This window comes from Eucyclogobius newberryi, unplaced genomic scaffold (assembly GCF_026437365.1).
Source record: "Eucyclogobius newberryi isolate DKJ021-1_F unplaced genomic scaffold, fEucNew1.0.hap1 SCAF_20, whole genome shotgun sequence".
Lineage (NCBI taxonomy): Eukaryota > Metazoa > Chordata > Actinopteri > Gobiiformes > Gobiidae > Eucyclogobius > Eucyclogobius newberryi.
The window spans coordinates 2,352,647-2,367,818 of NW_027315835.1; the positions used below are offsets into that span (position 1 = coordinate 2,352,647).

Below are 15,172 nucleotides of genomic sequence, written 5' to 3' on the forward strand. Positions count from 1 at the left end.
CTCTGTGTGTCCTTTCCCGTGTGAGCGCCTCTCTGTGTGCACTGTCCCGTGTGAGTGTGAGCGCCTCTCTGTGTGTCCTGTCCCGTGTGAGCGCCTCTCTGTGTGTCCTGTCCCGTGTGAGCGCCTCTCTGTGTGTCCTGTCCCGTGTGAGCGCCTCTCTGTGTGTCCTGTCCCGTGTGAGCGCCTCTCTGTGTGTCCTGTCCCGTGTGAGCGCCTCTCTGTGTGCACTGTCCCGTGTGAGCGCCTCTCTGTGTGTACTGTCCCGTGTGAGCGCCTCTCTGTGTGCACTGTCCCGTGTGAGCGCCTCTCTGTGTGTCCTGTCCCGTGTGAGCGCCTCTCTGTGTGTACTGTCCCGTGTGAGCGCCTCTCTGTGTCTACTGTCCCGTGTGAGCGCCTCTCTGTGTGTCCTGTCCCATGTGAGCGCCTCTCTGTGTGTCCTGTCCCGTGTGAGGGCCTCTCTGTGTGCACTGTCCCGTGTGAGCGCCTCTCTGTGTGTACTGTCCCGTGTGAGCGCCACTCTGTGTGTCCTGTCCCGTGTGAGCGCCTCTCTGTGTGTCCTGTCCCGTGTGAGCGCCTCTCTGTGTGCACTGTCCCGTGTGAGTGTGAGCGCCTCTCTGTGTGTCCTGTCCCGTGTGAGCGCCTCTCTGTGTGTCCTGTCCCGTGTGAGCGCCTCTCTGTGTGTCCTGTCCCGTGTGAGCGCCTCTCTGTGTGTCCTGTCCCGTGTGAGCGCCTCTCTGTGTGTCCTGTCCCGTGTGAGCGCCTCTCTGTGTGTCCTGTCCCGTGTGAGCGCCTCTCTGTGTGCCCTGTCCCGTGTGAGCGCCTCTCTGTGTGCCCTGTCCCGTGTGAGCGCCTCTCTGTGTGTCCTGTCCCGTGTGAGTGCCTCTCTGTGTGTCCTGTCCCGTGTGAGCGCCTCTCTGTGTGCACTGTCCCGTGTGAGCGCCTCTCTGTGTGTCCTGTCCCGTGTGAGCGCCTCTCTGTGTGTCCTGTCCCGTGTGAGCGCCTCTCTGTGTGTCCTGTCCCGTGTGAGCGCCTCTCTGTGTGTCCTGTCCCGTGTGAGCGCCTCTCTGTGTGTCCTGTCCCGTGTGAGCGCCTCTCTGTGTGTCCTGTCCCGTGTGAGCGCCTCTCTGTGTGTCCTGTCCCGTGTGAGCGCCTCTCTGTGTGTCCTGTCCCGTGTGAGCGCCTCTCTGTGTGTCCTGTCCCGTGTGAGCGCCTCTCTGTGTGTCCTGTCCCGTGTGAGCGCCTCTCTGTGTGCACTGTCCCGTGTGAGCGCCTCTCTGTGTGTACTGTCCCGTGTGAGCGCCTCTCTGTGTGCACTGTCCCGTGTGAGCGCCTCTCTGTGTGTCCTGTCCCGTGTGAGCGCCTCTCTGTGTGTACTGTCCCGTGTGAGCGCCTCTCTGTGTCTACTGTCCCGTGTGAGCGCCTCTCTGTGTGTCCTGTCCCATGTGAGCGCCTCTCTGTGTGTCCTGTCCCGTGTGAGCGCCTCTCTGTGTGTCCTGTCCCGTGTGAGGGCCTCTCTGTGTGCACTGTCCCGTGTGAGCGCCTCTCTGTGTGTACTGTCCCGTGTGAGCGCCACTCTGTGTGTCCTGTCCCGTGTGAGCGCCTCTCTGTGTGTCCTGTCCCGTGTGAGCGCCTCTCTGTGTGTCCTGTCCCGTGTGAGCGCCTCTCTGTGTGTCCTGTCCCGTGTGAGCGCCTCTCTGTGTGTCCTGTCCCGTGTGAGTGCCTCTCTGTGTGTCCTGTCCCGTGTGAGCGCCTCTCTGTGTGCACTGTCCCGTGTGAGCGCCTCTCTGTGTGTCCTGTCCCGTGTGAGCGCCTCTCTGTGTGTCCTGTCCCGTGTGAGCGCCTCTCTGTGTGTCCTGTCCCGTGTGAGCGCCTCTCTGTTGTCGTGCTGTCGCGGGTGCTCCCGGGACCCGCCCAGTGTCCCGTGGGTGCTGTGTGTGTGTTTTTAGCTTGTTTTTAGGACCTAAACGCGGCACAAGGTCATCGGTGTTTGCACTTTGACCTTGGTCGTCACGGTAACGGCCGAAGCTTGAATTATGATGAACTTTAATGAGGTTTAGCATTAGAGCGTTAGCGCTGATGTAGTAATTAGCATTTTACCAAACGCTCACGGAATTATGATGACGCCGTATTTTCTGTTCTTTGGGACGGAGAAAACACAGGAGACATTAAAGGTTCATTGTGGAACTTTTCTGTTATTGCTTTATCTGGAATGTTCCACAGACGAGCATTAAGTGAGGTCCAGACAACTCTGTAGTGAACGTGAAAATCAAATGTTAGCGATGTAGTTCAAGTGCAGCTTCGTTGGCGATTCTCCGATTGTGTCGCCGCTTCTTCTCTGAGCTCGCGGCGCTTCCGTGTATCGTACGTCACCGTGCTTGCTTTTTGCCCACGCACCACGCCGGGGTTCGCCCGCGCGATCGGCCGCCGCGCCAACGCTGCCGATCGCCGGTTGACGATTTCGTGCTCTCGTGAAAGTTCGGCTGCGTTTTGTGTTTCGAGAGAAAGAGAGAGCGAAATGCCGAGCCGAACGAACAAAACAACACATCGATCATGGAGCCGCAGCGTTAGCCGCAGCGTTAGCGTCATCCGAGCGGTCGTTAGCGGGACAGGGACTGGCAGGTGCTTTTATGGCGACGCTCAGACAACGTAATGTAAATGATTGCGCGACAGAACAGCCTCATCATAGCACTCGCCAACACTAGCATCTGTGACACTAGCATCTGTGACACTAGCATCTGTGACACTAGCATCTGTGACACTAGCATCTGTGACACTAGCATCTGTGACACTAGCATCTGTGAATCGCCGCGGCACGTGCTGTAGTTCTTCAGGTTTATTTTGCAGATGACGTCAAACATTTGTCCTTTTAGCCTCGAGTGACGCTTCAGTTTTGTCCCGAGAAGTCAAAATGAAACTAAAACGCGAAAAAGCCGCTAGTGACTCACAACAAATATAAAGGTGTACGACTCTGCGTAGTGTTGGGTTCATAAAGGACACTTCAACATGACTCCCCCTAGACGCCCCCTACAGGCCGGACGACTCATCCACGTAAAATGCAATTCAGATAAATATATTTTGAGTTTAGCTAAAAATCCTAAAAATGTTATCCCAGAATAACTTTTTAGGTTTATAATTTCGCTTCCTGTTTGTTATTGATGACATCACGGTCGTAAATGACACAACAAACACTTCATCATGTGACATTAATGTTTAAAATGTCAACAAAATGTATTCCTTTTTGTAAATGATCCATAAACTTTAACTGGCGTGAGTATCCCTGGTGTCACTTCCTGTCCCTGGTGTGATGTCACTTCCTGTCCCTGCTGTGATGTCACTTCCTGTCCCTGGTGTGATGTCACTTCCTGCCATTTTCTACAGATTTTTCAACGTTTTCTCCACAAATATCAACTTGATTGGTGTAAAACTTTAATCTATATGTACAACAGGTACAAATACACCAAATAAAGTCAAACTTCGTAAATTGTACAAACCTGTCATGCGTCACTTTAAGGCCAGTAATGTCTGTGTCGTGTTGTTTTTCTGCTTTTCTGCTGCGATTAACGTCCGGTTCTGTTTCTAGAGGCCAGACTCTAAATATTGTGCAGAGTTGAGCATTTGTTGTTTTTAGCGGCTCGTTCACATTGTTCACGTGTTTTGAGCTTCGACAGGAGAAAACCATTCACACTCACACGAGCGCCGCGAGCGCTAACTCTGGTGAGCGTCCTCTGCTTGACCTCTCCGGGACGCTCTAGAACGCTCTGATGTCACAGCCAAATAACAACCCGCTGACCGGTCGTTAGCTGCTAGCCGCCGCGCCCTCGTCCCCGTGATCTGACCGCGACCGGCCTTAGCGCCGCGTCCTCTCCGCGCGGCGCTAACATCCCTCGTTCTGTCGCGGCGGAGGCGGCAAAGCTGCTCGCTCAGCCTCTTTTAATACCTCCCTCCTCTCCCCTATTGATCAACACCAGCCTCTAATTTATCGCCCGCCGCCGCCGCAAAGCCTGCTGGGTAATTACTAAGGCTTGAAAGAGACGGGAGAGTTCACGTGGGGGGGGGGGTGGGGGGGGGTGGCGAATGGCGCAGGAGAATCCACCTGTGAATAGCCTGAAGCGTCCGATCGTCTCATTGTCGCGTTTACAGTGCGAATGCTGCAGATCCTCGGGTTTCAGAGGGAACGACGCACAACAAACGCTCCAAAAAGTACAAAAAGTAACCAAAATGGCGGTGATATGTAAACGGGAAGCTGCGACGTGTGAGCGGAAACAATCTGCACCTGAAAATCATAATATTCTGGGGCTCGCAACAAAATACCACCAACTAAGAAAGAGTTTGTCCAGTATCAGTTCTAAAGCAGGTCAACAACGAGACTATTGTAGAGCTAAACCAGGTCTAAAACAGGTCTAAAACAGGTCTAAACCAGGTCTTAACCAGGTCTAAACCAGGACTAAACCAGGACTAAAACAGGTCTAAAACAGGTCTAAACCAGGTCTAAACCAGGTCTAAACCAGGACTAAACCAGGACTAAAACAGGTCTAAAACAGGTCTAAACCAGGTCTAAACCAGGTCTGAACTAGTTCTAAACCAGGACTAACCCTAACCCTAACCCTAACCCAAAGAAGGATGAAGATTCATGTTAGATTCATGTTAGATTCATGTTAGATTCATGTTAGATTCATGTTAGATTCATGTTGTCTTGTTCGGTGCTGGTTGGATCCCACTTTAGTCCTGAAGTGGACAGTTTGATCCTGGTCTAACCCTTTTGTCCGGGTTTAGTCCAGATTTGGATGTTTCAGCCTTTTACAAATTCAACATTTGCGGATTTTCCTTTTGGATTCTTTTAGTAAAGAGTTGAATATCGTCCATGTCTGAAACAATCACAGTTGAAATGGGTCCAAAGGCTCTCGGCTCTTCCCCCGTCACAACTAAAACATCTACGACAGTTCATCCACCGATTGTGACAAGTTGCGTGTGATAAATATAATCGTGGTCATAGTTTTTCTGGACTTTTCTCTTTCTCAATAACAAAGACGGTGGAATGATCATATCAATAACACACTTTATTCGTCCACGCTCTCTAGAATCATTCATTTGTCACATTTCAACCTTTATTTGCTTGAAAATGTATTTAAAATGTCTCAACCGAAAGAATCGCCGACTCGTCAACTACAAAAATCGCTCGTTGCCGTGTGTGCTCCTATTAAACGTTGTGATGTTCATAGCGTCGAGCCGCGTTTGCCCCCGCAGCGTGGTCGAGCCGCAGCGTGGTCGAGCCGCAGCGTGGTCGACCCGCAGCGTGGTCGAGCCGCAGCGTGGTCGACCCGCAGCGTGGTCGACCCGCAGCGTGGTCGACCCGCAGCGTGGTCGAGTCGCGGTCGCACAAGGCGTCGCATCCTTCGCACGGCTGTGACCTTCCTCCAATGCAGTAACTCACCTGACGTCACTGGGAGTTTTCTTTACTGCTCGATGCTGACTGACGTGCCCTCCCCATCTCCCTCCTCCCTCTTTCCTCCCTCTCTCCTCCCTCTCCTCCCTCTCCTCCCTCTCCTCCCTCTTTCCTCCCTCTTTCCTCCCTCTCCTCCCTCTCCTCCCTCTCCTCCCTCTTTCCTCCCTCTCCTCCCTCTCCTCCCTCTCCTCCCTCTTTCCTCCCTCTTTCCTCCCTCTTTCCTCCCTCTCCTCCCTCTCCTCCCTCTCTCCTCCCTCCTTCCTCCCTCTCTCTTTCCTCCCTCTACATTTGTGTGCGTCCTCTAGTGAACAGCCTGGCCCGGTCCAAGTACTGCTGACGCCCAATCAGGACGAAGAAGAGGCCCAGGGCACGGCGAATCAGGACGCCGACCCGCCTCCTCCTCCTCTACCGCCGCCCTATCGCCCCCCTTTTCACCTCAGCCAGCCCTGCTCGCCTCAGGGCGGCTGCGGCGGCTGCGTGGTCCCGGGGGAGGAGCAGCGCGACGCCGGGACGGGGGTGCGGCTGTGCGAGCTGCTTCAGGCCGGAGGGGTGAGCGTGCGGCCTCTGGGGAAACACCTGGCCATCTCGCTCCCGTCGCTGCCCCTGCGGCTTTGGGACGCGCCCACGCAAGCCGCAGCTCCGCAACATCAGCAGCTGCACCGCCCCGCCGCGGCCCCGCCCCGGGCAGAGCCGCAGACGAGGCCGCGGTCCAGCCCGGTGTGGCCGCCGCCGCCCCCGCCGCGCCAGCACTCGCCCACGCGGCACTGGTCGTCGTGGAGTCTGGACCGCCCGGACGCCGTGGTGACGCCCTACGACACGCCCCCGGACCGGTGTCACTCCAGTCGTCCCGCCGCGCAGCCGCGCGCCTACAGCTGTCTGTACTCGCCCGGGCACTACGGCTCCCAGCATGCACTGGGGCAGCAGGCACATGGCGAGGAGGCGGAGCTGACGGAGCTGGACTCGCTGTACCAGGCCAGTCTGCAAGCTGGCAGGACAGGTACTGGCAGGACAGGGACAGGTACTGACAGGACAGGTACTGGCAGGACAGGTACTGATAGGACAGGTACCTGCAGGACAGGTACTGGCAGGACAGGGACTGACAGGACAGGTACTGACAGGACAGGTACTGACAGGACAGGTACTGGCAGGACAGGGACTGACAGGACAGGTACTGACAGGACAGGGACAGGTACTGACAAGACAGGTACTGGCAGGACAGGTACTGGCAGGACAGGTACTGACAGGACAGGGACAGGTACTGACAAGACAGGTACTGACAGGACAGGTACTGGCAGGACAGGTACTGACAGGACAGGTACTGGCAGGACAGGTACTGACAGGACAGGTACTGGCAGGACAGGTACTGATAGGACAGGTACTGGCAGGACAGGGACTGACAGGACAGGTACTGATAGGACAGGTACTGGCAGGACAGGTACTGGCAGGACAGGTACTGGCAGGACAGGTACTGACAGGACAGGGACAGGTACTGACAAGACAGGTACTGACAGGACAGGTACTGACAGGACAGGTACTGGCAGGACAGGTACTGGCAGGACAGGGACTGACAGGACAGGTACTGACAGGACAGGTACTGACAGGACAGGTACTAACAGGACATGTACTGACAGGACAGGTACTGATAGGACAGGTACTGATAGGACAGGGACTGACAGGACAGGTACTGACAGGACAGGGACAGGTACTGACAAGACAGGTACTGACAGGACAGGTACTGATAGGACAGGTACTGGCAGGACAGGTACTGACAGGACAGGGACAGGTACTGACAAGACAGGTACTGACAGGACAGGTACTGATAGGACAGGTACTGACAGGACATGTACTGACAGGACAGGTACTGGCAGGACAGGTACTGATAGGACAGGTACTGGCAGGACAGGGACTGACAGGACAGGTACTGACAGGACAGGGACAGGTACTGACAAGACAGGTACTGACAGGACAGGTACTGGCAGGACAGGTACTGGCAGGACAGGTACTGACAGGACAGGGACAGGTACTGACAAGACAGGTACTGACAGGACAGGTACTGGCAGGACAGGTACTGGCAGGACAGGTACTGGCAGGACAGGGACTGACAGGACAGGTACTGACAGGACAGGTACTGGCAGGACAGGTACTGGCAGGACAGGTACTGACAGGACAGGGACAGGTACTGACAAGACAGGTACTTACAGGACAGGTACTGGCAGGACAGGTACTGACAGGACAGGGACTGACAGGACAGGTACTGACAGGACAGGTACTGGCAGGACAGGTACTGACAGGACAGGTACTGGCAGGACAGGTACTGATAGGACAGGTACTGGCAGGACAGGAACTGACAGGACAGGGACAGGTACTGACAGGACAGGTACTGACAGGACAGGGACAGGTACTGACAGGACAGGTACTGGCAGGACAGGTACTGATAGGACAGGTACTGACAGGACAGGTACTGACAGGACAGGGACAGGTACTGACAGGACAGGTACTGACAGGACAGGTACTGACAGGACAGGGACAGGTACTGACAGGACAGGTACTGACAGGACAGGGACTGACAGGACAGGTACTGGCAGGACAGGGACTGACAGGACAGGTACTGACAGGACAGGGACAGGTACTGACAGGACAGGTACTGACAGGACAGGGACTGACAGGACAGGGACAGGTACTGACAGGACAGGTACTGACAGGACAGGTACTGACAGGACAGGTACTGACAGGGCAGGGACTGACAGGACAGGGACAGGTACTGACAGGACAGGTACTGACAGGACAGGGACTGACAGGACAGGTACTGACAGGACAGGGACAGGTACTGACAGGACAGGTACTGACAGGACAGGGACTGACAGGACAGGGACAGGTACTGACAGGACAGGTACTGACAGGACAGGTACTGACAGGACAGGTACTGACAGGGCAGGGACTGACAGGACAGGGACAGGTACTGACAGGGCAGGGACTGACAGGACAGGGACAGGTACTGACAGGACAGGTACTGACAGGACAGGTACTGACAGGACAGGGACTGACAGGACAGGGACAGGTACTGACAGGACAGGTACTGACAGGGCAGGGACTGACAGGACAGGGACAGGTACTGACAGGACAGGTACTGACAGGACAGGGACAGGTACTGACAGGACAGGGACTGGCAGGACAGGTCTGGAGTTGTTTTTGGCTTCCTTCACATCCTGTTTACCAGATTCTCTCTCAGAAAACACTCAAATGTCACAGATTTGTCACATCATATTGTGCCATTATTTCTGTGGCATAATAATGTTACAATTCTGAACACAGCGGCTTTATTTGTGTCACAAAGTTCTGTTTTTACATCAACTTTACAATGTATTTGAGAGAAAAAGCAGGTTAAGGACTCAAAAAAGTTGAGTCCATCTTTATGTATTATTATTATGAATGTATTCATCATTGTAGAGCAGCAGACGCCTCTTCTGACACTTACAGCTGCAAATGAGCTCAAACCTGCTCAGATTCTGCCCCTGCTGCTTTATCCCATTAGACGCTATAGTTTCCATATGAAATAATAGCATTCCCACTTTCGCCGGCGTCCCGGGAGAAGGCGTCCGCCGTGCCGCGCCTTTCTCCTCCGTAAACTCAACGAACTTTGTAATGAATTCTTGACTCAAAGTTTCCAAAGATAAATGACAGTGGAACGATCACAGACGGCGCCGAAAAGCCTAAATCTTAATTCTCTGAAATGGCGCCAGCATAAAAAATGGCCCCTCGCATTTTCATGTTTCATGTTGTGAGTGTGATGAATGACTGGAGCGGAGGGTGTGGGCGGGGCCACGTGAAGGATAATACCTCTGGGGGCGTGTCCCGTGTGCGTTTCAGTGTGCAGCCCGTCGGAGCGGCTGATCTCGCGTGTGGGGGCCCCGGCTCGTTCCAAGACCCCGAGCGCCGACATGGAGAGGACCGTGTACGGGGCGGACTGCACCGGCACGCCCACCTACCTCAACAAGGTGACGCCCCACACCCACTCTGACTCGTCTGTGATGTGCAGCGGGGGAGGGGCTTAGTGTAGTTACATAACAGGGGTGGAAAGTAACTAAGTACAAAAGTAAAGGTGCTGGAGTAGTTTTCAGGTATCTGAACTCACGATACTAACATTTCAACCGGATACTAAGGGGGGGAAAAACTTGATACAGATTTTGACCAATTTTTTTTTAACAAGAGTATTTTATTTTATTTTATTTATTTTATTTATTTTATTTATTTTATTTATTTTATTTATTTTATTTTATTTATTTTATTTATTTTATTTTATTTATTTTATTTATTTTATTTATTTTATTTATTTTATTTATTTTATTTATTTTATTTATTTTATTCATTTATTTTATTTATTTATTTGATTGATTTGATTGATTCATGTTTCTCACACATTCGAGTGCTCAGTGCAGGGGGCGGGGCTTCTAACGACATCACGATTCTGACGATTCTGAAAGAAGTAAAAACATGATATTTCTAAGAACATAAGACACAGACTGAATATTAGTAATAGTATTAGTTAGTATTAGTATTAGTATTAGTATTAGTTAGTATTAGTATTAGTTAGTATTAGTATTAGTATTAGTATTAGTATTAGTATTAGTTAGTATTAGTATTAGTATCAGTATTAGTATTAGTTAGTATTAGTTAGTATTAGTATTAGTATCAGTATTAGTATTAGTTAGTATTAGTATTAGTTAGTATTAGTTAGTATTAGTATTAGTTAGTATTAGTTAGTATTAGTATTAGTATCAGTATTAGTATTAGTTAGTATTAGTTAGTATTAGTTAGTATTAGTATTAGTATCAGTATTAGTATTAGTTAGTATTAGTTAGTATTAGTATTAGTTAGTATTAGTATTAGTATTAGTTAGTATTAGTATTAGTTAGTATTAGTATTAGTTAGTATTAGTTAGTATTAGTATTAGTTAGTATTAGTATTAGTATTAGTATTAGTTAGTATTAGTATTAGTATCAGTATTAGTATTAGTTAGTATTAGTTAGTATTAGTATTAGTTAGTATTAGTATTAGTTAGTATTAGTATTAGTATCAGTATTAGTATTAGTTAGTATTAGTTAGTATTAGTATTAGTTAGTATTAGTATTAGTATTAGTATTAGTATTAGTATCAGTATTAGTATTAGTTAGTATTAGTATTAGTTAGTATTAGTATTAGTATCAGTATTAGTATTAGTTAGTATTAGTTAGTATTAGTATTAGTATCAGTATTAGTATTAGTTAGTATTAGTTAGTATTAGTATTAGTTAGTATTAGTTAGTATTAGTATTAGTTAGTATTAGTATTAGTATTAGTTAGTATTAGTATTAGTTAGTATTAGTATCAGTATTAGTATTAGTTAGTATTAGTTAGTATTAGTATTAGTTAGTATTAGTTAGTATTAGTATTAGTATTAGTATTAGTTAGTATTAGTATTAGTTAGTATTAGTATTAGTATTAGTATTAGTATTAGTATTAGTATTAGTTAGTATTAGTTAGTATTAGTATTAGTTAGTATTAGTTAGTATTAGTATTAGTTAGTATTAGTATTAGTATTAGTTAGTATTAGTATTAGTTAGTATTAGTATTAGTTAGTATTAGTTAGTATTAGTATTAGTTAGTATTAGTTAGTATTAGTATTAGTTAGTATTAGTATTAGTATTAGTTAGTATTAGTATTAGTTAGTATTAGTTAGTATTAGTATTAGTTAGTATTAGTATTAGTTAGTATTAGTATTAGTTAGTATTAGTATTAGTATTAGTATTAGTATTAGTTAGTATTAGTATTAGTTAGTATTAGTATTAGTATTAGTATTAGTATTAGTATTAGTATTAGTATTAGTTAGTATTAGTATTAGTTAGTATTAGTATTAGTTAGTATTAGTTAGTATTAGTATTAGTTAGTATTAGTATTAGTATTAGTATTAGTATTAGTTAGTATTAGTATTAGTTAGTATTAGTATTAGTATTAGTATTAGTATTAGTATTAGTTAGTATTAGTATTAGTTAGTATTAGTATTAGTTAGTATTAGTTAGTATTAGTATTAGTTAGTATTAGTATTAGTATTAGTTAGTATTAGTATTAGTTAGTATTAGTATTAGTTAGTATTAGTTAGTATTAGTATTAGTTAGTATTAGTATTAGTTAGTATTAGTATTAGTATTAGTTAGTATTAGTTAGTATTAGTATTAGTTAGTATTAGTATTAGTATTAGTTAGTATTAGTATTAGTTAGTATTAGTATTAGTTAGTATTAGTATTAGTATTAGTATTAGTATTAGTTAGTATTAGTATTAGTTAGTATTAGTATTAGTTAGTATTAGTATTAGTTAGTATTAGTATTAGTATTGCTTTTTACTCCAACATCATTAGTGGATACGTTGTACTTTTACTTCCTGCATCTGAAGCAGTATTATTATATCTGTACTTTCTCTCGGAGCAAACTGAAATATACATTTAAAAAAGTTCACAAAACATTGAGGAATTTATTGACTAAAAAAATGTAATATTTGTTTATTTTAACTTTTTTAAATTCAGAATTCTTTTATAGTATTAATAAAGACACATCTTAAACAGAATGTGGAGGCGTTGGTCAAAATAAAAAGTACAAAAACGACGCTGAAAATGTGGAAAAATTCACCTTTTTTCGTTCTAAGAAACATTTTAAGGACATTTCACGTCTAAAGATGTTATTTTGTCTCAGGCGCCGCCGCGTCCTCCTCAAACCTCTGGACATATGACCTCCGCTTTACATCACAGAACACTGGTCATGTGACACACACTCACCCTCGTGTCCCTCGTGTCGTCCCTCGTGCCCCTCGTGTCCCTCGTGTCCCTCGTACCCCTCACGTCGTCCCTCGCGTCCCTCGTGCCCCTCGCGTCCCTCGTGCCCGTGTCCCTCGTGCCCGTGCCCCTCGTGCCCCTCGTGTCCCTCGTACCCCTCACGTCGTCCCTCGTGTCCCTCGTGCCCCTCGTGCCCCTCGTGCCCCTCGCGTCCCTCGTGTCCCTCATGTCCCTCGTGTCCCTCGCGTCCCGCCGGCCTTGACCCTGTCACGTGTCTCGTCAGTTTTCAGGCCAGCGTCCCGACGTCTCGCCGGCGGACGGACCGGCTCTTCCCTCTCAGCCAATGGCGTTCCGGGAGCGGGCTCCGGGGGCGGGGCCCGAGGACGGCGAGGGCCTGCGGAGGATTGGACGCAGCCTGAGCGGGACAGTGGTCTCGTCCCGGCGCCACCGGCTCACGCCCACTCGCAGCTTTGTGAGTGTCACTGCCCCCGGTGGAGGCGGAGCTTAACTGCACTTTCAATATCATAATAACGAGACAATTTAACTTTATTATTCTATACATAATTTGTGCTTTATTAGTTATTGTAGATACATGAAATATTAACAGTGAGAAAGTAATAAACCTCAACAATAATGTTAAACATGTTCAGTTAATGCAGAGATCTGCCAAACATATTCAACTATTTAAACTCAACTTTAAATATCCTTTAACCAAGAACAAACTTCATTCATAAAGAATATATAATTATAATGTCCATTAGAATTATTATTTTGTGCTTCACTGTAACTTTAACCCTTTAATTAAGTTACTAAGCCTGATCTTTGGTTAATTAAAGTGTAATTATTATAAAGTGGTCGAAATGTAAGTATTTTGTTGAGTTCTTTTGATAATGAAATAAAGTCTGTTTTGCTGGGGGGGGGGGGGGGGGGGGGGGGCCTTTGCTCAGATCTGACCTGTAACTTGCCCTGGTGGAACGATTTCTGCTAAACGTTGCGATTACCGTATTTTCCGGAGTATAAGTCGCACCAGCCAAAAAATGCATAATAGAGAAAAAAAACATATATAAGTCGCACTGGAGTATAAGTCGCACTGGAGTATAAGTCTCACTGGAGTATAAGTCGTACTGGAGTATAAGTCGCACTGGAGTATAAGTCGCACTGGAGTATAAGTCTCACTGGAGTATAAGTCTCACTGGAGTATAAGTCTCACTGGAGTATAAGTCTCACTGGAGTATAAGTCTCACTGGAGTATAAGTCTCACTGGAGTATAAGTCGCATTTTTGTGGGAAATTTGTCTGATAAAATCTAAGACCAAGAACAGACGTTTCCTCTGTAAATGCAGTTTAAAATAATCACAGAGAACGTGGTGAATAAATTACAACAATTTAGAAAAATAATATAATCTTCATGAAAAAACTCTCCTAAATTTGATAAAAAATATTGTCAAAATTAAATATTTGCTCATATTTTTTTTTTAAATAATAGAATCTTGACCAAAAAACTCTGCTAAATATGATAAAATAATATTGTCAAAATGTAATAAAAAACAATAATTAATAAAATAATAATAGAATGGGAAGTTCCGACCCAGGAAGAAGAGCCCCTATGGGCCCTATGGGCCCCGCCATCAGTAAAGTTACACAGTGCACCTTTAAATATATACTGTAAATAAATACCGTATTTTCCGGAGTATAAGTTGCACCAGCCAAAAAAGGCATAATAGAGAAGAGTATATAAGTATAAATATAAGTATAAGTCTCACCCCGGCCTAAACTATGAAAAAAGATGCCACTTATAGTCCGGTAAATACGGTAACAGTCCTTTAGTCGGCTCCTGCTGCAGAAACACAATCCCACGACATCCTCATTGTCTGTTATTTCTGTGCTGCCCTTTTACCCACTGCATTCTCCCTGTGCTTCTCTCCTTCTGCCTGTCCTCCTCCCTTCTCTCTCTCTCTCCTCTCCTCCTTTCTCTTTCTCCTCCCTTCTCTCTCTTACCTCCTCCCTTCTCTCTCGCTTACCTCCTCCTCCCTTCTCCCTTGTCTCCTTCCTTCTCTCTCTCGCCTCCTCCCTTCTTTCTCTCTCTCTCCTCTCCTCCTTTCTCTTTCTCCTCCCTTCTCTCTCTTACCTCCTCCCTTCTCTCTCGCTTACCTCCTCCTCCCTTCTCCCTTGTCTCCTTCCTTCTCTCTTGCCTCCTTCCTTCTCTCTCTCTTACCTCCTCCCTTCTTTCTCTTCTCCTCCTTTCTCTTTCTCCTCCCTTCTCTCTCGCCTCCTCCCTTTTCTCTCTCTCTCTCTCTTACCTCCTCCCTTCTCCCTCTCTTACCTCCTCTCTTCTCTCTCTCGCCTCCTCTCCCTTGCCTCCTTCATCCTCTCTCACCTCCTCTCTTCTCTCTCTCGCCTCCTCCCTCCTCTTCCTCGCTTCCTCCCTCCTCTCTCTCTCCTCCTCCCTCCTCTCCCTTGCCTCCTTCATCCGCTCTCTCTCACCTCCTCTCTTCTCTCTCTCGCCTCCTTCCTCCTCTCTCTCACCTCCTCCCTCCTCTCTCTCTCTCACCTCCTCCCTTTGCTCTCTCCTCCTCCCTCCTCTCCCTCGCCTCCTCCCTTCTCTCTCCCCTCCTCCCTCCTCTCTCTCGCCTCCTCTCTTCTCTCTCTCACCTCCTCTCTTCTCTCTCCCTTGCCTCCTCTCTTCTCTCTCTCGCCTCCTCCCTCCTCTCTCTCGCCTCCTCACTTCTCTCTCTCACCTCCTCCCTCCTCTCTCTCTCTCACCTCCTCTCTTCTCTCTCTCTCCTCCCTTCTCTCTCCTCCTCCCTCGTCTCTCTCGCCTCCTTCCTCTTCTCTCTCTCTCCTCCTCCCTCCTCTCTCTCGCCTCCTCCCTCCTCTCTCTCTCTCACCTCCTCTCTTATCTCCCTTGCCTCCTTCCTTCTCTCTCCTC

The 15,172-nt window shown here is 47.7% G+C and overlaps 1 protein-coding gene across 1 annotated transcript in view; it reads left to right on the forward strand.

Annotated features, from left to right (window-relative positions):
* The window catches only part of LOC140369451 (uncharacterized), a 48,964-nt gene that overhangs the window by 27,865 nt on the left and 5,927 nt on the right, over positions 1 to 15,172 (forward strand). The window contains exons 9-11 of the mRNA XM_072456797.1: positions 5,749 to 6,440; positions 9,311 to 9,438; positions 12,528 to 12,716. Of these exons, the coding sequence (XP_072312898.1) occupies positions 5,749 to 6,440; positions 9,311 to 9,438; positions 12,528 to 12,716 (1,009 nt within the window). The remainder of the gene's footprint in view (positions 1 to 5,748; positions 6,441 to 9,310; positions 9,439 to 12,527; positions 12,717 to 15,172) is intronic.